Consider the following 25,505-nt stretch of genomic DNA (forward strand, 5'->3'; position numbering starts at 1 on the left):
TGGATTGATGTTTGTGCAGTTTCAGCACAGAAAGGTACATGCCCGCTAACAGGATTTAACCTTCACAGTGTCAAAGTCTGCATGCATTTTCATATTGATTGTGCAGCTGGAACCCGACAGAAGCATTTCACTGTCGAAGTGTGACCTTCACAGGCCGTAATGAGACGAGAAGAATTCAGGCCCTGCTCGGATGAAGATACCTTAAAAGATTGCGGAGTGACACAAAGAGAGATTAGGGCCCCCGGGGGCGTTTAAATGCTAAACAGGCAAAACGACCCCCTGTGCTTTTGGTCGTTTAATCTTCCACATTTTAAATGGAAAGCAGCTCCATCCAATTCTGCATTATGGTTAGTGATACAACCTGAAAATTCTATCCAATCGCAAACACAGACTCAAAAGTACCATTTAAGAAATTCACACAGATTCTGTTTTCTTTTTAAAATTCTATATTTATTTTTGTCATCTGGAGATACAAAGGCCAAACAGAAATTCTTGTTAGAAACACAATAATGCAATTGAAAAAAAAAAAAAACAAAAAAAAAAACAACAACAAAAACTTCAACTTCGAATCCAGTCAAAAGTCTATGAGGTCAACAGTCAGCATAGCAAGAAATCAATTCAAAAGGACCTTACAAACACATCATCGTCATCGATTTCTTTTCTAATCAGTCGTAAAAAAAGCAGAATAGCAGGGGGACAGATCAATTACAACCTCAATGTTGAAAATGAAGCAATAATCACCATTCAAATCTAATAGGTTCAACTTAAACTTACTTAACACTAGTCAATAAAATGCATGCAGACATGAGGAACAATGGGCGACTTCTTCTGGAGTCGTCTGCAAATGTAATAAATATTTTACAGTGTTCGACAGCAACAAACTATCTGCAGCCCCTCAGCACTACTGCTGTCCCCTCATGCATTTTTAAAGATCTTCAATTAATATTCATTGTTATCAAAATTTAACACTGTATGATATTGCACGAGCCCATAATTCATAATTCATGGGGTGGAAAGGTTTAGAATACTGTGAGGGGGCGGCAGAGGCAGATGATACGTCGGGTCATGTCAGGTCCAGTAAAAGCGTAAAAATCTGAATTAATTTGGTTTCTTTTTTTACCGTCTTATCAGCAGGGCTGCAGCTTTGAACTGGAGGAATTATGCTGGACCCAAAATAATAAAAAAAAAAAAAAGATCTGCAGCAAACATTAACATCAACTAACGCCGACAGACCTCAGTACAAAAGTAATGTATATGTATATATGTCGTATTATCAACCAAAGCGAGTCTTTCTAACCTCAGGTTAATCTAACAAAGACACTGAACTGAAAGACTTTCCTTATTCTAACTGTACATGTTATAATGAATATGTTTACGCTTTATTCTTCAACACAGTTACAAATCAAAGATTTTTATTATTTTTTTTCCCCCCATTCTGTTTTTTCAATATAACAAATATAAAACACAAACGTCAAAGTGCTATAAGAAAGTGAAACTGGGTACAGAAGCACAGCAAAGTGAGTGAGTGAGTGAAGAGCAGCATTCAGTAGCATTTATTGTACTCGAGGAGCAGATCCGCTTTGACCTGAGATGATAACGTCCATCAGTCTTTAGAAACTCGGAGCCAAACATCGTTAATCTCTCAGTTGATGACGCTAACTGATCTATGATGCACATCGTTCTTGGGTAATCATTAACTAATAACTAGACTGTCGCTCCACTCTCACTCTCTCGCTGTCGGCCATTCCAAGAATCAAAGAAAGAAATTCAGGGGGAATAGATCCAGAAATAGAACCAGATCTGAGGTCAGCTGATGGGGAAAAAAAGGCTCCTTACTTGATTATTCCACCTCAAACAGCATGAATGGGACTTTTCTTAAATAACCACCAAACATTATGCACGTCATTACTTAATGATACGCACGTCTACTATTGCAGCTGATAAAATGAGAAGCGCTAATAAAAAAAGAGGTGAAATGACTAAAACAATTACCATATGACAAAAGATGAATCTAATGGAACACTTCAAGCATGAGATGTCGTGTGAAGAGTGTGAAATTATCCCACCAGCACGTCACAGCAGTAGATCTCATAAATCTCAGTCTCGTGTTATTCCCTCGAAAGCAATAAAGTGCCTCCTAAACGCTTTTCGTCCTCGTCCTTTCCGACATCCTGTCTGTCAACAGGGGGTGTCTCCCCTGGCTTTGAGATTGCGTCTGTTTGGCTGACTGATTATAATGCTTCATTGACTGATTATGTCCCATGCGAGTGGGATATTAATATTCCTCCTTTGTTCTGCTTGTTTGCATCAGTGCAGGATTTACTAGATTTTTCTAAATGACGCCCACAGACATGAAAACCTGAGGATGGGTTGGCACAAAATGACTGATTTAAAGAAGCCAGATGTCAGAACTCGGGTTCAGTAGAACTCACCGCTCTCCTTTTAGAGGCTACTGAAGCTCTACCACTACGTTTGCGCCTTGGATGCTAAACATTATAAAGCAGTCCAAGCAAAGCTACAAGCGGAAACATTTTTACGGTCCATCTGACACATCTTTGGACACCTTGAAACGTTTAGTTTAAAAAAAAAAAAAAAAGTATCTCTACTCAATAAAGAAAAATGTGTCAAATTGTAGTTGTAAAGAGTTTTGATTTTTAAAAAATGACTTGTTTTATCCAAGAGAAAATCACAGGAAAGATGCTCAGAGGTAAGAGGACAGACTTTGGGTTTCTGGCAGATACATTACTCAGATTTTATTATGACGAGATTAGCTTTCGATGAGGGTTAATAAATCAACTGTGTAGCCTCTAAATGTAATATCTATTTTCTATGTCTTGAGGAGAGATCAGGTGTGTGATTAAAGGTCATGTGCAAGCTGTTTCATGGAGCTTATGTACATCACCAGCTGTGGGTCTTGGAGGTTCAGTGTTCCAGGTAGAGTTGATCTAAGATCAAAGTTTAAGCAGCACCAACTGGACCAGCGGCAGTCCTGTTACCCCTGACTTCTGATACAGGAAGGATGGAATTAATACTTTTTATTTAGTAAACAGGTGGACTGAGATCTGACCTCAGCTCTGCTACCTGAAGTGATCCCAGTTTTGGTTCGGGTGGAAAAAAACAATGAGTGATCACTTCAGGGAACAACAACAAAAAAAAAAAAAAAGAGAGAAGAAATAACAGTCCTGCTAACAGTGGTGAGGGGTAACAACTCCCACCTCCGACCAGCCAGGGTTTTGGTGGCGATGTGCTACTCTGTTGTTTGCTGCCCCCTAGAGCTCAGAGCAAGGCAGTGCAGGTGTGGCTCAGGAGGGAAGGATGAGGAGGAGGGAAAGGAGGGAGGAAGGAGGTAGAGAAAGGAGGACGTGGGCTTAGGGTGGCACTACTCATCACAGCCCAGAAGCTCCATCCGCAGGGTGATGCGCTCGTGCCACTCCCACGGCAGGAAGCGGACATATCGGCTGTAGAACGGCGGCTCGAAGATGTTCTTTTTGTGAACATTGTTGTCGCTGTTACCAGGGAAGATCTGGAGAGAGAGAGAAGAAATCTATTGTAGCATTTCACGAGTGTAGACTGCGAAACAGCTACAGCTTGTACAGCTTATTTGATTCATAACTAAACACAGGAAAGTTATAAAGCTACAGTTAAAGACAGTTTTCCTTAATAATGCGTCATAAATACTTTCATTCAAACTAAAAAGGAAAAATTGCTTGAAGTTTGCTTGCTGACCCTGCTGATTAAAGCACCCTTTACAGAAGAAATACAATGTGTTTTATGATAAATCTCGGTGGATAATGAGTGACACATGAAAATATTTAAGGCCGTGTAGCATCTAGAAACCAGTGAATGCTTCAGATTTACGGTTATTAGTCAGCTTAGTTTGGGACAGCTCTTATTGAGGCCCAAAAGTGAAAAATCTTCAAGTTAGCTGGACAAACTCCAGCAGAAATCATGTAAAAAAAAAAATTTAAAATTTTTTTTTAAAAAAAGCAGCTGAAACGGTGAGCACTACATACGACCACCCGATAAAATATGGAGCCAGGTCATAAGCTACACTTCAATCATAAATGCTTCATAGATTAAATCAGAGCAACTGTAAGTGATTTAATGACCTCATTTGGCAGCTTGCTGCTCACATCTGGCAAACAAACTGGTTTCTGCATGCATAATGAATCAATGCATACAGAAAACAAATCATTTCCAGCCTTTGCAGAAATGGTTCCAGGTGTCTAGATGTGTAGATTCAACCATGACAAACATTATACAACAAAGCAGCTGGATTCCTGAGAACCGCAAGATCAGGGGAATCCAACTCTGTCAGGCTCAAAGCTCTCCGCTCGTGGCCGAAACACAAACGTTCGGACCAATGAGCGTCCCGTACCGGTAGCGACAGCTATGATGACAAACGATGACAGAACCACTGACTGGTTCTGCTTGGTTCAACATGAGTCATCGGAGTGGTGGAAGTTCACATGACTTTGACTGGTTCTTTATGTTTTTAACTGCCCGACTCCACAGAAGTTTCAGGTTACATAAAAGAAGAATATATATGCAAGAGCATTGCTCCTTTTCTTTAAACTGGTGATATTCCTACTTATTTCAATAACACATATTCTTCCGGGGTATAGTACCATAAGATACATTTTTACATTAAACTATCATCCATGCAGTCATGGTATTGTGTAAATAATCTTTTCCATCTTCCATATATTTTAGGATGTACTTTATTATTAATTCATACTGTTGGTTTTGTTTTGTTTTCCCCCTGTGCTGTTGGACCAACCTTGTCTGTGTTTGTTGCCTCGTCCTTCACTACAGTCCAGGACTGGCCATCATCGCTGTGAGCCACTTTGAAAGATGTGACGAACTGGACGGAGCCAAAGTCTTTTGCCCCCTGTGTGATAATTCCAGTTACCCTTTTGGGAGACTGTAAGTCCACCTAAAAAATAAAAAAATAAATAAAGGGCACAAACAGCTTTTAAAGAAATCAGTCTGCGGCAGATTAAAAAACAACCAAATCCAGGTGTGACGTGTTCTCCTCTCCTACCTGCAGCCATTCAGATCGGTTGGTAGAGGCGGCGGTCCAGGCGTTGGTCTTGCCCTGTTTGTCCAGACGGGCGAAGTGCGGGTGCCAGGTGAAGGCCTCGATGCCCCAGGTGCGGAAGGTGCTGGAGGACGTGATCTGGCGGTCAGACACCAATCGGGACTTCATGCCCATCGGCTCTGAACAACCTGAAGTGTTTGAATACACTGTGGAGGTAAGACCGGGCGAAGAAGAGCCAGAGAACAAGAGGAATGGAAAGAAAGAGAAAGAAAGCATGATAGACAGGAGATGGACGGGCCAGCCAGTGATTGTGAAGCAGGAAACAAACCCTACAATAACCGACAATATGGAAGATGACCGTGGCAGATGCAGTGGAGTCAAATCTAGCATACAAGTGAACATACAGCTGTAAAAGTGCAAGTTTAGGTTATAATGGTATCTAATAGCACCTTCAGTTCTTTGTTAACACCATTTGTGGTTTAAGTTGATCACAACAGCATGATTATGTTTGATAGTTTTTCTGTATGTGACACAAAAACTTGGAGGTCAGGACCTTTTAATGAGCGTGGGTTAGTGAGACACCTGAGCATGCTGTGCCAAAAATATTCAGCTTTAATGTCGCCGTCTGACACATGAGGTGTTTATATTTAGCATAAGAGATTCGCGAGACCCTTTAACAGAACCATCATTGTTACATGCATGAACTGGGAGGAAACAAAGGGAGGAGAGCAAACACTGATCTGACAAACAAGACAACCGAGACGAGAGAGACAGACATCTGACGGCGCAACAAAGCCTGGGAGTTCAAAAGCAGCACGCTGGCACATGGGAAAAGGAAGAACAAGTCCAACAGATACGTGCTGCAGTGCAGAGGGGACTTAAAGAAACTGATATTTAGATGGCGAACTGGATCAATAGAATCTGTGCAGTAAACCCTGTTTGACCTACTGGCCTCCGACTCTGCTGTGCTGTAGTAAATATCATCTTATGGTTTCGTACATCTTGGAATCAACTCATTAACTTTGAACGCAGCTGTTTTCTCTGTCTGAGATGCATTTTCTCCCCAAGCAAAATCCTTTGAAATACAGTCAGTCACTGGATGCAGGACTGAAAACAATCAGAAAGGAAACTTGAGCTAATTGCTAGCAGAAGAAAAAAAAAAAGCTGCTGGATTTCCCTCCATGGAAACATTTCTTCAGAGTTTTTACACGAAACGCGTATTTCAGTCACTGATATCAGTGAACTGAAATCCAGCAGCGTGTTTCTGTTCATGCAGAATGTGCGCCGGTGTGAGTTTACCGTTGAGTTCGCAGCCCACCAGCTCCATGCGCAGGGTGCAGGCCTTGCGACACACGACAGGAATGATACGGATGTACTGGGCGATGATCGGGGGTTCAAACAGGTTGGTCTTAGTGCTGTCATTGTCCATGTTCCCCACAAATAGCTATGAAAGGAAGAGGACGTGGCAAACTGTCAACCGTACTGAAATTGATCAATAGCAGGTGTATTTTCTAAGAAGATTTATGATGTATTCAAAACATTTCTGTTTTAGATTTGTTCTAAGTGTCACAGTAACCTTACACTGAAGTATTTTCAAACTTGTGTTTTACTGCTCCCTCTAGTGGTTCATTTATATATTTTAGCAATGCCATTTAGGCGCAATAATTCAGTTTAAAACAGACTTGTGTGTGTCCTCTTACTTTGTCCTTTCGCATTCCATCTGGTCTGTACATGGTGTACGTCTTGCCGTCCAGACTGGAGGCCACTTTGAAGGTCTTAATAAACTCTGCTGTACCCATGCGGCTGGCACCCTGCATCACGATGCCTGTAAAGCGCATCTTTCTTTGCATGTTGATCTGGAAAAAGAAGGAAAAATGTGACGAGGAGGTAAGTTTTCTCGTTTCTGAAGTTAAAAGTCAGTCAATAAAAGCAGGTCATTTCAGATAGGCAAATGCTTTCCAAAATAAAAGCAGGACCAGAGCATCTAAAATCTTTTTTAAAGATATAACATAACATAAAGTCTAAGCAGGAGTCTACCATGTGGTTCACCTGGCCTACACACCTCCATCTGCATCTCTCATCAGCCTTTATCGTTATCGATCGAACAAATTCTTTTCTAAACCCCTGTTACACCGATCAATTTCAGCACACTCACTTCTATCCAGGGGTTCTTGTCATGTGCAGCTGCGCTCCAGGCGTTAACCAGGCCCTTGTTGTGCAGGCGGGCCAGCTCAGAGCCCCAGCGCTGCAGGCCCAGCAGGCTGTAGCGGACTGATGAGGCTGAAATCTGGGACTCGGCGATGCCTCCTCCCTCCATGCCGAGCAGGGAAATACAGCCTGTAGAAGAGAAAAGCAGCAGCAAAGATTCTGACGTGTGTAGGCCATGACACCATTAGGGATTCAGAGTACTGAATCAGCTTAACTGAATAAAGTATTGATTACTCATTTGGAACAACCTATTTTGCTGGCTATTGATCATTCTAAAGCCTTGCAATTTGGCCCTCTTCCCAGCTTCAGTTGCACTTCCTTCCATCACAATGTTTCAATTACAACCTTTTTTTTTTTTTTCCTTGTGCTAGTAAGTCATACTTACGCATTTGGCAATGTTTGCCTACATAAGGAGAAGGACAGTGGCATTTGAAATCTCCATTCAGGTCTCTGCAGATGCCACCATTTTGACATGGCAGGCCGGCGCAGTCGTTTACATCTGCAGAGAGATAAATCACGCTGTAATTTACTGTGAAGATAACATAGAAGGTTGGTCAGCTGGAGGCCAGTTTGAAAGCAGTTTACAGTTAGACATGCCATGCTTTATAGTGAAGTCAAGCCAAGAGGACTGGAGCTGTAAAGGAGCCTGTTTCTTGCTGGAGAGTTAATGCGGTATTGATCAAGACATGCGGTATCAAAAAACCAGCTGGCTCAGGAGATCATGTGGCGATGGTGCTGAATATAAAACAGAGATTCGAGATAAATACCGTACAGAATAGACTAGAGGATCATAAAAGGACCATTTTAGAGCAGTGCACGGTGTGTGGCAATTTCCCTGTTATTCTTTGTATCGCCTCTTGATGGCGCCCAAACAAAGGATTTCCCTCCTGCTCAAAGTCCTTCACAGCGAGGGAGGCCAAAACAAATCAGCAGAATGGAAGGAGAATAAACTCACTTTCATCTCTCACCCACAACAACTGTCAGTGTGACTAAATCAGCTTTGAGCACGCTCTAGATTGACCAAATTTGCAAAGAACAAAGCACAACTACCGCCGGAGACAAAGGAGGGGAAATCTATTCACATTTCTGAAGCTTCGGTCATTAACGGTTCTTATTATTGAGGGAAAATGCACACAAGCGATGCAGGCAAACGACTGTAATGTCTCCAACCAGCAGAGACACAGTTTCATCTCTCAGCCCACATGCTATTTCTATAAATAGCTCCATGTCTAAACAGTTATTTTCACTTGTCATGGGAGTTTTATAGTAATTTTGAAATGTGAAGCAGCGAGCTGTGGATAATGAGGTCCACTGTCATGACACTTCTGACCATGAGAGCTCAAACCAGATCGTGTAGAATAAATGTCGGATTTTCAAACTGGAGCAGCTGAACATTTGAAACATTCAGGCTTTCTACATGCTGTAGCTCTTCGGTTTCTGTTTTATAAAAATCTGATATAAACACATTTACCCAAAAAAACGGTTTCTTTTTTTTTTTTTTTTTAATCTAACCAGACATCATCAGGTCTGTTAAGACACCGATGAGGTAAAAAGCGGGCAAAATGGTCTTCACCAACTAGCTGCGATCCTTTTTCCAACAGACACCCCACAACCCTGAGACCTACATCGGTAATTACTGGCAGATTGACAAAAACGCAAGTCCATCGGTGCGTCAGCTGGTGGCCCTCACTGCTCTAAGAGGATTGAGAATCTAGTCTAGCCTCGTCAGCTCCAGCCTCTAATCTGATAAACATGGGAAGGAACAGAGTAGTGAAGGGAGAAGCAGGAGGAGCACATGACATCCAAACAGCAGGATGCACAGCGAGGTGAGCTTCGATTTGCACAAGTCAAACACATATCCCCTCGTGGTCAAAATATCAACCAAGAAGAACAGAACCTCTGTCTTCCGTGTCATAGCAATGTCAGTAAACGGATCGCTTACACATGTATTCTTAGGGGCAGAACATGTCCATGATGCGTCCAACAACCCCCCCCCCCCAACAGTAACAGCACACCGCCACAATATTTACAGCGTCGATATCCCTCTCAGGCCGCCAATCAGAAACCAGTAACAAAAAATCTCATGTGGCTTGTTTGAAACCTAACCCCGATTGACGCGGCGCCTTTGATCCGCACAGCTATCTGCATGCAGGATCTGTGCTGCAGGCAGCAGCATTTGGTGCCAACCCGCTTCCGATGGGCCCCCAACCTGATATTTTGTTGCCGCCCCAGAAGACTAAATGATGTGAAATAAATTAGAATGCTGCAAAATTTTAAATCCCCATTCATTTCGTTGCTGCGAATCATTCAACGAGGGGTTGCTCTAAACAGCAATGACGTTCTCAAATAAAAAAAGTTTCCCAGATGTGTTATTTTCTGTGCACTGCTCCTGGCTGCAGTTCACCAGGGAGTGCCAGTATCACCCAAAATAACTCTGATTTGGCCCTCTTTGCTGGAGGTATACAGAGTTCTGGGATGATAATTCTGACGTTATGAAGTTTTTTTTAACCAAGCATGTTATTTAAAGCAGAGTTTCTGAGTCCTCACTTGAACTAGATGGTGACATGAGATCCTGCACACGGCTAAATAAAAGCTGTGCTTGTTTAAACTCTGATGACGTTTTACTACCTAACTTACATCATTGCATTAATGTAATATGAAATAGACTTTCTTTATGAAGAGTGACATCATCTCACCTTAACTCTGATTCTGTTTTCGTCTGCCAGAGTTTAAACTTCTCATTACAACAGATGTACTGGAAGCAAAACAACAGCCGCTTAGTCAGAGAAGTAAAGCGACCAAGTCATGACTTCATGTCCCTGCGGTTAACGCAGGGGAAAAACAGGAGGAGCTGGAGGAAGTTAGATGGATTTCCCCCGGCTGAACATCTAGAATCAACAACATTATCTTCATTTATTTACATGAAAGTGGCTGCTTTTATTTATTTATTTTTTTAAAATACAAAGAACTCTTGTCCCCACATCTTAAAAGTCAAAAATGACTTTTATAGTCACATATGAAAACAAATGTGACTATGAACCAAATGAATTCCAGTTAAGAAGAGTTTCATCCAAATCTCTTTAAAGGCACATTAGCTTTTGCCCCCTTTTCTCTTTTTTTAATTGAACAAAATGACCAAATAATCATTGCATACAATTTCATTTTTATTCAGTTATATCACCGTTTTGGGTTTCATTTTTTCTTTTTTAAAGCAAGCTTACGTGGTTCATTGGGACTCCTTACTAGTGTATGTTGTTTACAACTTGATGTTTACCTGCGAGGGCTCAGCCTCTATAATCAACACACCCGACAGCTGCATCGCGTGACGTAAGATCATGTTGTTTTTCCAGATAAGAGGCTTTGAACTCCCGAGAAGTCAACACAGCCTATATTATTCAGGCAGAAAACCAGAAAATTCACGTCCATCTCTGTTCAATCCATGACAGCGCAGACACACAAGCCAACAGCACCCTGTGTGTATTCCTTAGGGGGGGCATGAAGCCCAGTCTGCCCACTCAACCACATCCTGGGAGGAGCTGAAAACTCTCCCAAATCAAATGACAGATCGGTACACTCATACACACACTATTTGGTGATTTCCAAGAAGTAAAAATAGCTGCTTTAAGCTGCTCTGAAAATCTGGGATTTATAAGACTATAGGCGAGAAAAGGACTCCTTTTCTTCCCCCACCGTTCCCATCCATCTGCTCGGGCCTGAAGTGAGCATCTCTCTCTTTCTCTGCATCTCCATATTTGAGGTTCCGCTGCCCTACACGCACTCAAACGCACTCCTCCTCTGCCACCCAGAAATGCTTTTAGGCCAATTTGACAGGACACTTAGAAATGCTGCAGTCAGACCTGAGTAGCGAGTGTGACATTGTCAGGAGGGCAGACTTGATTCAACGTTCCGCCTCCATGTTCACTTTTTCGCCCGGCAACAGTAGCGGAGCTGACGTTTCTCGCGCTCAGCGTGGACCGCCACTTTCTGTTGGCTAGACTGGCACGAGGGATGAGCCATGTGTGGATGTTTATGCAAAACAGTCAGAATATGAGATCACGAGATGTGTGGTCGTTCATGTGGGATGCGAGGCTGCACACATGATTGGGCTTTTTCCATCAGAGACTTGCCTTTTCCCTTCATCTGTTTCTCAAAAGGGAATTCAGTTCAGCATTCAACAATGAAGTAATACATACGATCTTCACTATGACAAATTGCATTTAAACTTCTTTCCCACAAACTTGAAAGAGATTAGATTGTGCATTTCCCCTCTCTCTGTTCGAGTCCACCTTTCAAGTCTTTACCGTTTCTATTTATAGTTTGGTGGATGCACTGATATGTGTGAAAACTACAGCTTTGTCTACTTTTGGCTCCAGTCCGCTCACACCTACTTGCCAGGTTCCAATTTTGGCTGTTTTCCGTTAAGAACAATCCTCCGAACACAACCTCCCAGAAAACCTTGACAAAGGACCGCGATATTTCTAAAAATATCATTTCTGATGCAAGACGTCTGCCTCAAACAAGCATTATCACATTTGAGTGGAGTGTGAGGACGTTGGCTAAACGTTTGAATACAACACGCACCCCCCGAGTTCACCACAGGTGCTGGTTTTCTACAGCCAGTCTTCTTCTGTTGCACACAAACCGTAGGAGCTGGCTGCTGCCATTCTCATAGCTTTTCCACACAAACCTTAGAGAGCACTTTAGCTGTCACATCAGTTGTCATTACATGTAAAAGCAGGGGCCTCTCTGACCAAACAGCCCTCAGGAGGCTTGTCATAAATCAGCACAGTTGAATTAATTCGCCTCGTTATCATCCTTGAGACATTAGCTTATTAGTATAAATGCTTGCTCTGCTCAAGGCTCTCGCTCTGACAGCTCAGCAAACATTACAGCCAAATTACTTTCTGAATGTATAGAATTTGATGAGCTGTGATTTGTGGCTTTCAGGGTCAGACCCGAACACAAACAAATAACTTGGCTGTATTTTCTAAGTCAAATTAGAGCGCCTGCAGCAGAAATACACTCTTGGGATTCTGGATCAGAACAGATGAGAACCTTAAAACAGCTTGGCTGCCTCAGTCTGGCTGCATGTGTAGTTTAGTAAAGCTTTGAGGAATGAGGGAGGACGGTAAAAAATGTCGGTAAAACATGACCCTTCCTGTCAGTCTGGGTGAATCAATGAAAAGGTGGTGCACCTAATCCTGACATGATCTCACTGTAGATTTGGTTGCTGGCCTTGACACAGAAACAACTCCCCGTTGTCAGAGATCAGGCTGAACTCAGCCTTCCCTCTCTTTGTGTGCGTTCTTGATTTCATGAGCTTCTGCATGCAGCCAAAAGGAACATAAGAGCACCTGGATCTAAAGACGGAAAAGAGACAAGAGTGCAAAACACAAGCAATTCTCTCATCGGGTCCCGTTTCCATCGTTACCTTTCTTTGAATTTAAATCTGCCCTTTGGACACCTAGAATAAAAAGGCAGACACAATCAAACACAAAATATACTCAGTCTCTTTTGAAAAGTCGCACATTATTCTTGTTGGTTCATTAGTTCAATGTGCACATTTGGCCACTGCTATTCTATGCCCTCTCATGTAAACAGTAGCCATCTGTCTCTGTGAGCAGGCCTGGAGGCACTTGGAGGAGTGCAGCACATGTTCCCACCATTGCTTCCCTCTCTCCGGCTGACCCTGACTGAACCAACCTGGTCTGAGTGGCGCATGAACGAAGCTCCCATTTGGACGGCAGCTGTCTGTCTAGTGGCCAGCACTCGCAGCAGCTTCATGTTAAGCGTGTCAGGTTACACAAATAAACAGGGACCTCACAACATGTCTCAATCAGTCGTAAAGGAGTGAGCATCTATAGTTTTGCTCAAAAGTAGTTCAGATGCACCATAGCAAATAGACATTTTAGCGTCAAATAGACAGTAATGGAGTGTTGCTAAGAGAATCAAGGTTCCTTTTCGTAATCATTAATCGTGTTCCAACTGAAGTAGAACCTTTTTGACTGCATTTATTACACCGTAGGAACACAAAAGTCTGTCAAAATGATCCCACATGTAGAACGCGCTGATATTTCTTGTGTATTGTGAAACAACTGGCAAAACTTTTAAAGAAGGAGAACAGGCGTACTGGTCTGGCAGTGAACTCCCTCGAAGCCCGGCTGGCACTTGCAGACGTACTCGTTGAAGACGTCACCTCGGCGGGAGCTGCCTGTCGCCTCACAGATGCCGTCGTTTTTACATGGGTTGGGGTTGCAAGGTCCTTTTTTTATTATTTTTTTAAGATGACAAAAGGTGGCAAAACATAAATGGAGGTGAGGCAGACAGCCCAATTCAAGAGAGAGACTAAGCAGTACTGCATGTATGATTAACAGAAAGTTTTGCAGTGTGACCATTTAAAACTGCCATGTAGCTCAAATTAAAGCACAAACATGTCATTAATTCATCTAAATTCCTGCAATCGCAACTAGCAAATGTGAGAAAAGTCTGTTTTAGGTTAGAAGGTTAGAAATAAATTGACATTAGTGGTGGAAGCTTACCGGTCTCCGTCTCATTGCAGGTTTCTCCAGTAAAGCCATCAGGGCAGATGCAGATAAACGGAGCCCCTGTCCCTGTCCCAGTCACACAGGTTCCCCCGTTGTAACACACATTCACCTCACAGGGATCACCTGCAGGCAGAGGGTGAAGGGACAAGTTGGGTACGAGCATACATTTAAACAACCAACACACCAAAGCAACTCAACTTTATTCTGAAAAAAACAAACAAAAAAAACCTCCAGTTTGTTTTTAACTGGACTGGAAAAAAAAGAAATACCGTGTAAAAGTTATTGTGTGACAACAGCTTTGACCCAGATGTGGTCAGAAATGCCTTCCTGTCAAACACGGTCTGATATTTCCTGCCGATTAGTCACTGCAGCATCTGAAACATGGAGGCAGATTTGACACGATACTCGTCACGCTGTTTAAGCCATTTTTCTTCCTTATGCAGTTTTTCTTTCTCTTTTTTTTATGTGTTAAAACACGTTTGAGAGAACAGTGATAAAAATCGTGTTGTCGGCCGTCATTGCATTTTCTCCTCCACTGCCTCGTCCTGCTGCCGCATGATGACTAACAAACAGCCTGTTGCGGGCCGAGTGCGATGGCCTGAACAGCTGAGTAAGCCATCGCTACACTGTAAACACAACACAAACACTGGAAGCTTCCAGCAGCACACGCAACTGCTGTGTGGCCTGAACCTGACAATCTGGCAGCTCTCTGGGCACCAGGGAAATGGTGTCAGCTGGAGCTGGGTGTAGAAAAGAAATAGAGAAAAGCATGTGGACGAAATCAATCCACTGTTAATGATTCTTATTCCAAAAGGAGTTTTCTGCTCTTTGGAAACAATTCAAACGATACAGAGCACCAAATGGAAGTTACGTATGCTACTTCAATTAGGCGATAATGTTCCTTGCAAAGCGGCGAGTGCTTTTATATGCAAGGCTAAATCACACGTGATCAAAATTTACTGCAAACGGATACAAACAATTCAGCTAATTTTACTCTTTAATTATATCCTTACACTCCATTTTGATCGTTTCGGAGCTAAATAACCGAGAGCTCTTCGACACCCAGGAAGAGAGGGATTTAAAAAAAAAATTTTTTTAAAGCGACACTCATCATTAAGATAATTGTTAAGGAAATTGAGGTTGGATTCCAACTGTGAAAGTGGTGCCTTTACACACCACAGATGTACAGAATACAGACTAAAGACCATGTTTTTCAGCGTGTCGATGTGGGTAATTCTTCCCCACTTTTGAACAAAGAAAAAACATTCTCATGGGAGTACAGAAATAATCTTTTTCGCCCTCTACTCAAAAGCAAAAGGGGGTGTTTTAGTTGTGTTTGGGGTGTAATTCTCAGAGGCTACAGCTGAAAACAGCATTTCAGAGAGACAAAAAAAAACATTTAAAAAGCTTTTTGTGCATTACCGTCCCCTCTCCCCTTGTCATGCACGCTCATAAATCTTTTCCTCTTCTTCAAAAAAACATTTAGGGGTTAGAGCACTGCTAACTTTGGCCTACAGTGAAGCACTAGCTGAACTTCAAAGAGAGACAAAATACGTAGATATTAAGTTGAGTCACAAATGAGGAGAGTGTAGTTTATGGATAGCATCTGGCAGTTCTATCTTTAGCCTCAAAATGTGAATCATATCTATTATTCATAAGCAATCACGGAGATGTTGGGTACATCTGCGCTACATTCACTGAGAGAGAAGGAAGAAAGGAAAAGAAGAGAATCGCTTTGCAAACATCCTGCCGGGCTGTTTATCCATGAACTGCTCTTCCTAGGAGTGTCAAATGTTATCAGTGCTGTATCCAGTGTCAAGGCCTTTGAGCACTTTCGCGTCTCGTGGGATTCTTAAACAACCAGCTTGCCTGGCATCACCAATACGTCCTTATCCAAAAAGTCACAGCGTGTTTATCTTCGGGAAGGAATGCAAACTCCCCTTCCTTCGCTAGGAAATCAGCTCCATTCAGGAAACCTTAGTGCCAAAAGATAACGAAGCTGAGCAAATCGACTAAAAGAAAAAAAATATATATATTTCTTCAGCTGTCTTTCAGATAATTGTTGACATTAATCGTACAGGAAAAGAAGAACCACATAGATGGATATCCCATTTAACCGTCTCTGTAAATGTTGCTTGTTGTCTGTCCTGACTGCAGGGTAATGTAGCTGGAAGCCTGCCTGGATTTATTGAGAAAATTAAATTAGTGACGACATAGTCAAGAGACAGTGATCTAACCACCAAAACTTTGCTCAAAATTCCCCAAAAGCCACACGTGTATTAAATTCTAAGGGGAATGATGACAGGCATGCTAATTTCCCCACAATATACCTCTATTTATAGTCTGTTTGATAATCAAAGTGTCATAAAGCATACACACACTGAAGTATGAATCTGAATTGTGTTTTTCTCTATGGTTTGTTATCTTTGCAGAGGAAAACCACAGTCTTGTTCTGTCATGTTATCTGCATTAACAGCTGACAAATAAATGCAACTTCAGATTTTTAGAGAATGTCCAAGCTTCGAGTTTCAGTTTCCTGACAAATTTAGGGTAACTGAAATAAGGATGTTAAAAAAATGGATATTGTGACCTCAGCCTATTAACCCCAAGCTATCTGCACACAGATATATGTGAGAAAAGGGACGTTTGTGTTCAAGATTACTTCAATTTAAGACTCTCCTGGTTACAAGTACTAGTTAACCACTTGTCTATCTGGTCTTCTGCATGCTTTTTAAAAAAAAGAAAAAAAGAACTATTCCTGTGAACTTCCACATCCTTTGACCAAGAATTGCAAAGAGAAAGGAAAAGAAATCAAATCTATAATGCATTTGTCAAAATGATACCAGTGTTAAAGGTACCCGGCCCAGTGCCCCTCTTTGCCCTGACCGCAGTGAAAGATTAGGCAGATATGCAGAGTTGTGTTTGGCAGGAAAGGCCATTTCCAGAGGGCATTGTGTTTTTCCTTCTTTCCTTATGAGTCATAGACTGCGCCTTTCCCATAATGCCTCAGCCCAAGAGTGAGGCTCAAATACCAGACCAAAAAGCTGTAAAAGCCAGCTTCACGAAATGATTCACGACCCCAAAGCGACCCTACCAACAAGAGGTGTATGCGATTCTGGAAAAGCATGAACTCTGTACAAAGTTCAAACTGGAGTGATTATGTTCATGCGGGCTCATATTTTGGAAGTTTACAGCAGGGAGTTGAGTTTGGCTTGAGACACTGTGATGATTGCACTAACTGAATGAAATGTAACACAAAACTATGCAAACACTTCCTGTTGAAACTCACAGAAGATGTCATTACAAATTACAACCAGATATCGGAATCAAAATACTTCCTCACAAGCCACAATGATAGAAAAAAAACAAAACAATGACAAACATTTTGGGTATAACACATCAGGACATTGTTAAACCCATTCTAACAAATCACTGAAGGGCTGAGCGCAGTGAGGATGAGGATGGGTGACACATTTTAGGACATAAAGGGTGGGGCTGGACTCGTTTCATTCAACCCACCCCGAAGGCCAAATAAAGTCATAGAAATCATTAGTTGAAAGAGTCCCATTCGCTGTGCAACGCATAACGGTGGAGAAAAATCTCTTTCATCTAAATCACTCCTGAGTTAGCAAAGATGACACTGAGAAAATGACTGGGTCACCAAATATAATCCACTTAGACAGACTGAGAAGGCTATGAAGAATTAGCTTGCTAAATTGAACTTTGGAAAAGTGTAGATTTCAATAAAAAAATAAAGTTTGCCAAGTCAAAGTTGACGACTCCACCTGTCTGCTCAATACCTACCGGTTTGGTTGGGGCAATCAAATGTCCAGGAGAGGATAGGTGGAAGGATACTGTGGTGGAAATTTAGTAACGCACTGAGTCAGTTATTTTCTTCTGAGGAGATAAGAGGCTTTAATAATAATATCTTGCAAGAGAGAACAACACAGTACAGAATACAGAGTTGCTCTGACCACTGAAGCAAAAACACACAGTTATATTGCCCGCTCATCAGGTCATCTGTCTTTGGGTATAGTTGATTGTTCTTCTAACTTTCCTCCCCAACCATCAGTTGAGGTTACCCAGACACAGTCGTAAATATCAGCCTAAAAAAAACTCCCACCAAAGAAGTTCCTCCTTCATTTTAAAGTTCTGTAACTGCAGTGAGATGTAAATCATTTCAAATGTGGACTTGAAGGGAGGGAGGGAGGAGGGGGGGGTCAATGAGTGTCATGAGATATGTGCATGTGATGACTCTGTTGTTGAGATCTGAGAGTTCAGGGGTAGTTAGGACAAGGATCTTCACACAGTGTGTCTTGTACCGTTTCTGTTGCTTACAGTCAGCACGGTGGGAGAAACCCCCCTCCCAAATAAAAACAGGGAGTGTCTGCTGACTGTGTCATCACAGCAGAAAGGTATCCCTCAAAAGGTTTAAACATAAAGTTTGTGTGTTTGTCGTGTTGTATCCTAAGACCTGACAACAATAAATGGTCTGCCCTGTCATGCACAAGCAGGCACAACAGCGCATATGAGCTCGCAGCTAATGTGGGAACTCAGCGTTCCAGAAAGCCAAGGAGAGAAGGTTATGTCACATACAAACGTAACCCTTCCTTTCCCAGGCTTTGTTACAACGGTTAAGGATGTGCTGAAGTACGTTTAAAGAGCCTGTGGTGCTCATTTTCTCTGACGATCAGCGACTGAACTGCAATACTGAGTGCAGGAGAGAATAAGAACCTGAAGTTCAACAGGAAGTGGAATGATGAGGGCCAGGCTGAAAGGCTTTTGATAACTTAAGATGTCTTTTTTCATATTTTATTAAACAAACATATATATATATATATATATATATATATATATCTTGAGATCAGCAGGACTCCAGCTGCAGGTGAGCTTTCTGTGATCTGCAATTGCTACTCCAGAGCTCAGCCATCTGCTGCCGCTCCAAAAGGCTAAAAATACACACTGGAGTCACGCACCACGAACAAAACACCTCTTTACACCGATGAACTGTAACTGAAACAGAGCAACAACAGCGTAAACTGAATAGAGTTTCACCGACAGCATATGCTAGCGCTGTCATTAGTTTGCCAGTTTTTTCTCGGATCATACAAACACAAAGAGTTTGTGGAAACATTTCGTGCTCTTGTATCATTTGCTGCCAGATTCCTCCTTGGCACAGTGTTTAAGCTCACAAGGCAGCATGTAAAAAATTCAACATAGCAGATTGGGAAGTGGGGCGACAGACACTAATAAAGCGGCCCAAATTAGAAGATACTCCACACTCCGATGAAACATTAGATTAAGGAAGCTATTCAAAGTTCAGCAGGAATAAAAAGAACCCTTCCTCTCTTGGGGGGATTTGGTGGGAAAAGTAACAAAGTCATCATTAGTGATGGGAGAACCTGGAAACAACAAGATTGAACAAAAATCAAACCACTGCCACAGGTGAACAAAGTGGACATTATTTCCCGGTGTGGTTTATAGAACCACAGTTCAAAAAAAGTTGGGACACAGTGTAAAACGGAAAATAAAAACATGATTCAATATCTTTCGCTTCTCATAAACCCATGTTTGATCCACAATAGAGCCTGGAAAACATATCAAATGCTTGAAAGTGAGACATTTCACTATTCGATGAGAAAGTATTAGCTCATCTTGAAACTGATGGCAGCAACACGTCTCTAAAAAGTCGGGACAGGGCTACAAAAGTCTGGAAAAGTAAGCGGTGCTAAAAAGAAAAACCTGGAAGAACATGTTCCAACCAATAAGGTCAACTGGCCACAGGTCCGTAAAAACTGTTCACTTTCAACATTTGATTTCCAAGTTCTATTGTGCATTTTAGAAAATTGGTTTATGAGAGTGGCAAATTATTGCATTCTGTTTTTATTATTCATTTTGTATAGATTTTCAACATACTCCACTGAGCTGGACCCGATCTGCTTCCCAGAATCTTGTTGTTTTCAGAGTAAAAACTCTCTCTCTGTAGAGTAAAACCTCTACATATCTGCTCTAAAGCCTAGAAAAACAACAGAATAAGTCGTAACAAGTGTTCCATAACAAGGACCACGACAATCAGAAGAAACAAACTACCCAAAAGTTCACCCAATTATTCTAAATACACCCCAAATTAGAACATACAAAAAAAAAAAATCTGAATGATTCGGCTTTTCGTGCAACTGTGGATAAGGACCATTAATTCATCAACAGGAAATTCCCAGTTGATATCCAATATCCGGATGGCATATTGCAAATCTTTAACCCACAAGTGCATGTGCACCAGTTTCTACAGTTAACAGTTCATGTGCACCTGCCTGCAAACACAAAGAAACATACACGCATTCAAGCCATGCCATTGGTCCAGTGCTCTGCTATATTTAGCCCTGGTTCACTAAGTGGTCCTGTTGTGAGAAAAGACTGCCTCAGCCCTGACACAGAGCACCATTTTCAACTTCTCTCCACTCAGCAGCTAAAGGAAAAGATAAGCAAGCCACAACCTGGTCAATTGAACCCAATCAGGTCAACCATCCGCTCAGCTCTTTTAACACCCTTTAAACATTTTTGCAGGACACAGCAGAAAGTCTACAATCCCCTCCATCTCTCCAGCAAAGTAAAGGAAAGGCCTCGGAGAACTGTGTTATGGGTGGAAGTTCACTTGACTCCAGAAATGTGACTAATCATCACTACCAGGACAACCACACCTATTCTCCACAACTGGAGGTTGAGATGTGCTCATCTCTTAGGGCTCTGCAGTTTTCACTACAAATTCAAGTAAAGCTGAATAAAAGTGCACCGAACATTTAGGTAGAGATGTATACCGGTGAAGAGGAAAAGAAATGCAGTCCAAGTCTAAGTTCACTACAATCATTTAGTGTTAGGTCATCAATTACACTCCTTGAGGAAGAGAAAAAGAAGCGGTTCTCTTGCAAAGTCAAACTTGCATACACGACACGAACTTGTACACGGAAATTCAAACGTCAACAAACCCGAAGATAAATGCAAAATGTATGAATCAATTAAAGAAGTGTCAAAGAACAATTTCAATCAAAAGTACTGTCATTTAATCTGTTGTGGAATTTGGTTATCCATTTTCACTTTATTGTACATTTTCATAGAAATAGAAAAACAAACAGAAAATATACCCGACCCCTGATCCTGAGCTTTTGGCCCCTGAGGGAAGAAATATCAGAGGCAAACGACTGGTAAAGAATACACACATCCCAAAGCAAAGTATGAAAAAACAGGAACATTTTTTCGTTTGGAAAATCCATCATCATAGGAAAACATTAGTGTGACATGTGATTCCATTTCCTTTGGTATATGGGCAGAAATTAAGGCTACGGAGTCAGGCCATTTTACCTTTTGTCCACTGGCCTAATAGTGTTTCATGCATGGAAATGCAAACAAAGCCAGGCGCCAAAGGCATGGGGTTAACAGAGGAAGTATAAAAACAAACCCATATGCGTGCTGACTCCTAAAAGAGGGCAACTAAATAAAACTGCCTTTGGGCAATGATTCTATAACCATACATTATGTCACGTAAGTGTCAACAAAACCTGATAATGTCAAAGTTACACCGTCTTTGTAAGGTTAATGTGTGTACTTCATGTATGTCATTTACCTTAGCATGCTGTTTCTGGGGAAAAAAAATTGAAAAAGCGTCTCACTCCCTACAGTCTCACACGTCTTGTACACATTTTCGACGGTCGGCTGAACTTGTGTGCACCCTCACATGCTCACCCCTCCGTTACTTTAGTGATGAAGTGACGGTGCCACTTGTGCCTGGCTGTGACTGAATCATCACATACCAAACACACTTGGTCGATAAATTACCTCAATAAGGTGTACAGTATGGTAACAATTTAAAAAATAAAAATAAAAACAGGCGGGACAACTTTAAAGAGCAAACTCAAATACCAACTGCCCGGGTGTTAAAGGTGGCATATTTAACTGTAAACAAACTAAAACTAAATCCCCAGAGGCAACTTACCTTCCACCCCAAACACCAGACAAGCTGTGAAAAGTTGCAGCCAAAAGAAGAAACGCGCCTTCTCCTCCATTACTGCTGTTTTAGTTAGTCGTACAAAAGCTGTAGTTCGTTAGTCAGAGGGGTAACTATGCGGTCTGAGCACAGCAGTGGTCTGGACGTTGTTGCTGCGGTGGCTCGAGCACTAAAACTCCTAGGCAGCAGGCGTAGAGAAGGAGCACGCGCGCCTCAGCCCTCATCCAATCACAGTGTGTTATTTAATTGTAGCTCCACCCTCTTCTTCCCTCTGTTGAAAAAAAAAATCACTTAAAGCAGTAAATTAGCCTGGAAACAAGAAGCTCTTAGGGTAAATGGGTTGCATTAGTTTGACTCCTGTAACTTGATTTAGATATCTAATATAAAGTACCCCAGAGAAAAATAATTGCTACCCAACTTTTGCAATTACAGTCAAACATTACCGGTGACTCAGTTTGTCACGGAGTTTTTACTTTAAGTAGCTTTGAGATATTGTCATGACAACAGCGTAAGGGGCTACTCATGTTGCTGAAGCTCCAAAGATATGTTGCTTCCCTCTGCTTTAGGAGATAATGATGGATTCTAGTTCATTGTAAAGATGTTAACCCTAAAGTTAGCTGATTTGGTTTACTGTATTTTGTTGTTGTTTTTTAAAAAACATTTTGGCTGTGGTAACGCATTTAGCAAATTTAGAAAAATATGTTTCTCTTGGGTGTAAGAAGAAACAACAGAGAATACTGACCTTCCTTTAACAAGGTAGTTATTGCTTTTATCAGTCTTTTGACTGATATAAAGTTATAATGATAATGATGATAGTGATGAGTAACATGCTAACAACTTTTCCATATGAAGAAGTTAATTATATGTTAGTGTTAATTTCAACACACCTGCCAGATCTCACAGGTGCACTTTTCTCTGAAATTCATTTGGCATTTGACTATAGTGGTTAAGTAAGAGTTTTCAATCGTGTATGTAGCCAAATGAATGCAATTTAAATCATTCTAAATTGTCTGTACAGTGAAATGTTTTTCAAGGAGTATGAATTGCCTTTTGTCAATATCATCCTTTTTTAAGCAAGTAATCCAAAATGTATTTACATGTAACCAAAGAGGCAAGTCACTAGTTATGGACGTGCTTGTTGTCTTATTAAAAAGTTCTGGGAAAATTCCCATGCTGACACCATGCATGAAATCCTCCTCTGAAATGCAGATGAAGGCCAGTGTTTTATTGTATAAAGACAAAAAGGTTCATCTGTGGGCGTTTCTTGAGCTTAGATCCAGCAGTGGGTCAGAGTTGATTTCAGATTCTGTCAGAGGGAGTGGGCGAGAGCTGAAGAATTGTTTTTAATGGGTCCAAGTCTGGGAGCGATGTCCAAGAATGTCAGACCCTTTCTATTTCTGAATCTCTGAGCTCTCTTCTCTTGCTTGGATGAACATGATTACTTTGTGTTTTTTCTCATCATGCTCCAAATGGAGACAAAAGTACATAGGAGTACAGTTACATTGTTTGCAACAGTAAAGAAAGACACACTCAAATGTCTGCCTCGGACATGACTTCCTGGCACATTTGATACCCTCCGTTTCTCAGTTAGACATTTAACAATAGCAGTTACAGTGTCCACAGATAAACTCAACACACTTTGATTGGCAGAGTAAAACTAACCCCTCTGTAGCCTAGTAACAAGCCAAAGTGATTTAAATGCGGCTTAAACTGGTCTCACACTTGGCAGCTTGCTCAAACATAGAGAAAAGCTGCTGTACTTTGAGGGTACGTTCTCATTAGATCTCCATGACATTCCCCCCATGTATGTTTAGATTAATAAGTCTTTAAAACGTTGTGATGGATGGGGACAGAGAAAAAACAGTCCCTCTCAAGATGATCGTTTCACAATAAAGTAAATATCAGGCTTTTAGAAACAAACTGCAAAATGACTTCTTCATGCATTTCACTTCCAGTTAAGAAATGTGATCATTTAATTCTAACTTTTGAGCAACCTTAAAAAAAAAAAAAACATTCAGTGACAATAGGCTGAATGAATGCTTTGAAAAATGTGACAAATCTGATGTGGTCAGGGGAAAAAAAACTACAGTCTCGTTTTTTCAAGAAAGCAGAAGCCTGTGCATTAATGAAACTGTAAGTACAGATTTGTCAGGTTTACGTGTATCAGCAGTCATATGTGGTGAGACCAAACAATGGAAGAGCTTTCATATGTTCCTCTACAATCTGACAAAGCTTCTTCTCATGACTGACCTTTGCAAAGTCAGAGCCAGAGAATGCGGATGTAAATCACAAGATGATGGCTAAATGGAACTTAAGTGAGACAGGGGTCTGTTTAATCCTAATCCTCAATGTGGAATATCGTATAATCCTTTAAATACAAACCTGAGGAGCATGTGTTACTCTTGAAAGTGAATCTCCTGAAGAAATCCATAAATGTTTCACATGTATGTGTCAGAGAAGTTTCCCTTCTGTTTCACACGCAGGAACAAGACTAATCCACCCAGACCTTTTTTCACTTCCCTATTCCATTTTAAAACAGGAGTCAGCATTCATAAAAAAAATTTTTTTAAATAAACCCACAAACATCACAGGGAAAGAAAAAATTTGTATAGAAGTGTTCATATTGACGTTCATTGTTTGCACAGCTGCGTTATCACCCAAAGTTCACCTGGGCTGTGCCATAGACTCTGAAGTATTTATGTCAGAAAAAGAGGTAATATGTATGTTTATTAAGTGGATACCAAAAGGTAAAAGTGAGTGAATACCACTAATGCATCTGTACCTCAACAAAGCTTGCATTATTCAACTAATTGTGTTTCCAAATGGTTATCAAGCGGATCTTAAGTAGGTAATCATGTGCTTGAGTTTCCTGAATAGTGGCTTTTGTCCAAAATATTAAACAAAATGATCAAAAGATATGTTTCTGATGAGCAACAATGCTTTATTTTATCTAACAAATGAAGTGTAACAGTTTCATATACAGCTTAAATTAAACTTATCAAAATAAAAAGGACACAACGTGTCATACAGTCTGTTAGTGGATGGTACCCTCCAGTGGTTAAAGTTTTCACTGCAATGACCTGACTGCATGCTGACACAGTAAGTGCACACTTACTTGTTAAGACTTGTTATTTTGGTCAACTTCCATATGAGAACTAACTGTTTATTTGTAACTCTTCTAATATTGCACTACCCTCTTACAATTATTGTATTAGCAGAGGTTTATTTGGTAGATCTGCAACCTTGTTTTAGATAGATAGATAGATAGATAGATTAGATAGATAGATAGATAGATAGATAGATAGATAGATAGATAGATAGATAGATAGATAGATAGATAGATAGATAGATAGATAGATAGATAGATAGATAGATAGATAGATAGATAGATAGATAGATAGATAGATAGATAGATAGATAGATAGATAGATAGATAGATAGATAGATAGATAGATAGATAGATAGATAGATAGATAGATAGATAGATAGATAGATTAAGGAAGGTGTTTCTGGACCATGTGTGCTATGTTTTTAGCGCATTTACATTATTTACATTTGTGGACAATAGAATCTTTTCTAATTTTGGTGCAGTGCTGTCTGAGGGCCCATATTGCTTCATACCCATGTCCCTCATGTACTAAATCTTGTGATGATATTGTGTTCAGTAAGTGATGAAATACCTACTTTTTTTGACATTGAGAAATATCATTCA

General features: G+C 41.0%; 1 protein-coding gene across 1 annotated transcript; it reads right to left on the reverse strand.

Moving 5' to 3' along the window:
- Positions 1 to 1,433: 1,433 nt before the first annotated feature.
- Positions 1,434 to 21,950, reverse strand: mfge8b (milk fat globule EGF and factor V/VIII domain containing b). The gene is made up of 10 exons (XM_072386335.1): positions 21,782 to 21,950; positions 13,789 to 13,917; positions 13,380 to 13,511; positions 7,635 to 7,748; positions 7,197 to 7,378; positions 6,742 to 6,897; positions 6,341 to 6,485; positions 5,045 to 5,229; positions 4,781 to 4,936; positions 1,434 to 3,523 (listed from the first exon to the last, which is right to left on the reverse strand). Exons 1-10 carry the CDS (start codon positions 21,849 to 21,851, stop codon positions 3,380 to 3,382), a joined length of 1,413 nt encoding a protein of 470 aa, XP_072242436.1. The 5' UTR covers positions 21,852 to 21,950; the 3' UTR covers positions 1,434 to 3,379.
- Between the last annotated feature and the right edge of the window lie 3,555 nt (positions 21,951 to 25,505).

The sequence above is a fragment of the Leuresthes tenuis genome, unplaced genomic scaffold (assembly GCF_036924035.1).
Source record: "Leuresthes tenuis unplaced genomic scaffold, fLeuTen1.0.hap1 SCAF_5, whole genome shotgun sequence".
Classification (NCBI taxonomy): Eukaryota; Metazoa; Chordata; class Actinopteri; order Atheriniformes; family Atherinopsidae; genus Leuresthes; species Leuresthes tenuis.

What these genes read in the sequence shown, in the direction of transcription:
- mfge8b (XM_072386335.1), bottom strand. Translation starts at nt 21,851, where the DNA reads ATGGAGGAGAAGGCGCGTTTCTTCTTTTGGCTGCAACTTTTCACAGCT. An exon ending in TCTGGTGTTTGGGGTGGAAG is followed by an intron (nt 13,918 to 21,781) that starts GTAAGTTGCCTC and finishes CTCTGCCTGCAG; the next exon opens with GTGATCCCTGTGAGGTGAAT. An exon ending in ACCGATCTGAATGGCTGCAG is followed by an intron (nt 4,937 to 5,044) that starts GTAGGAGAGGAG and finishes TTTATTTTTTAG; the next exon opens with GTGGACTTACAGTCTCCCAA.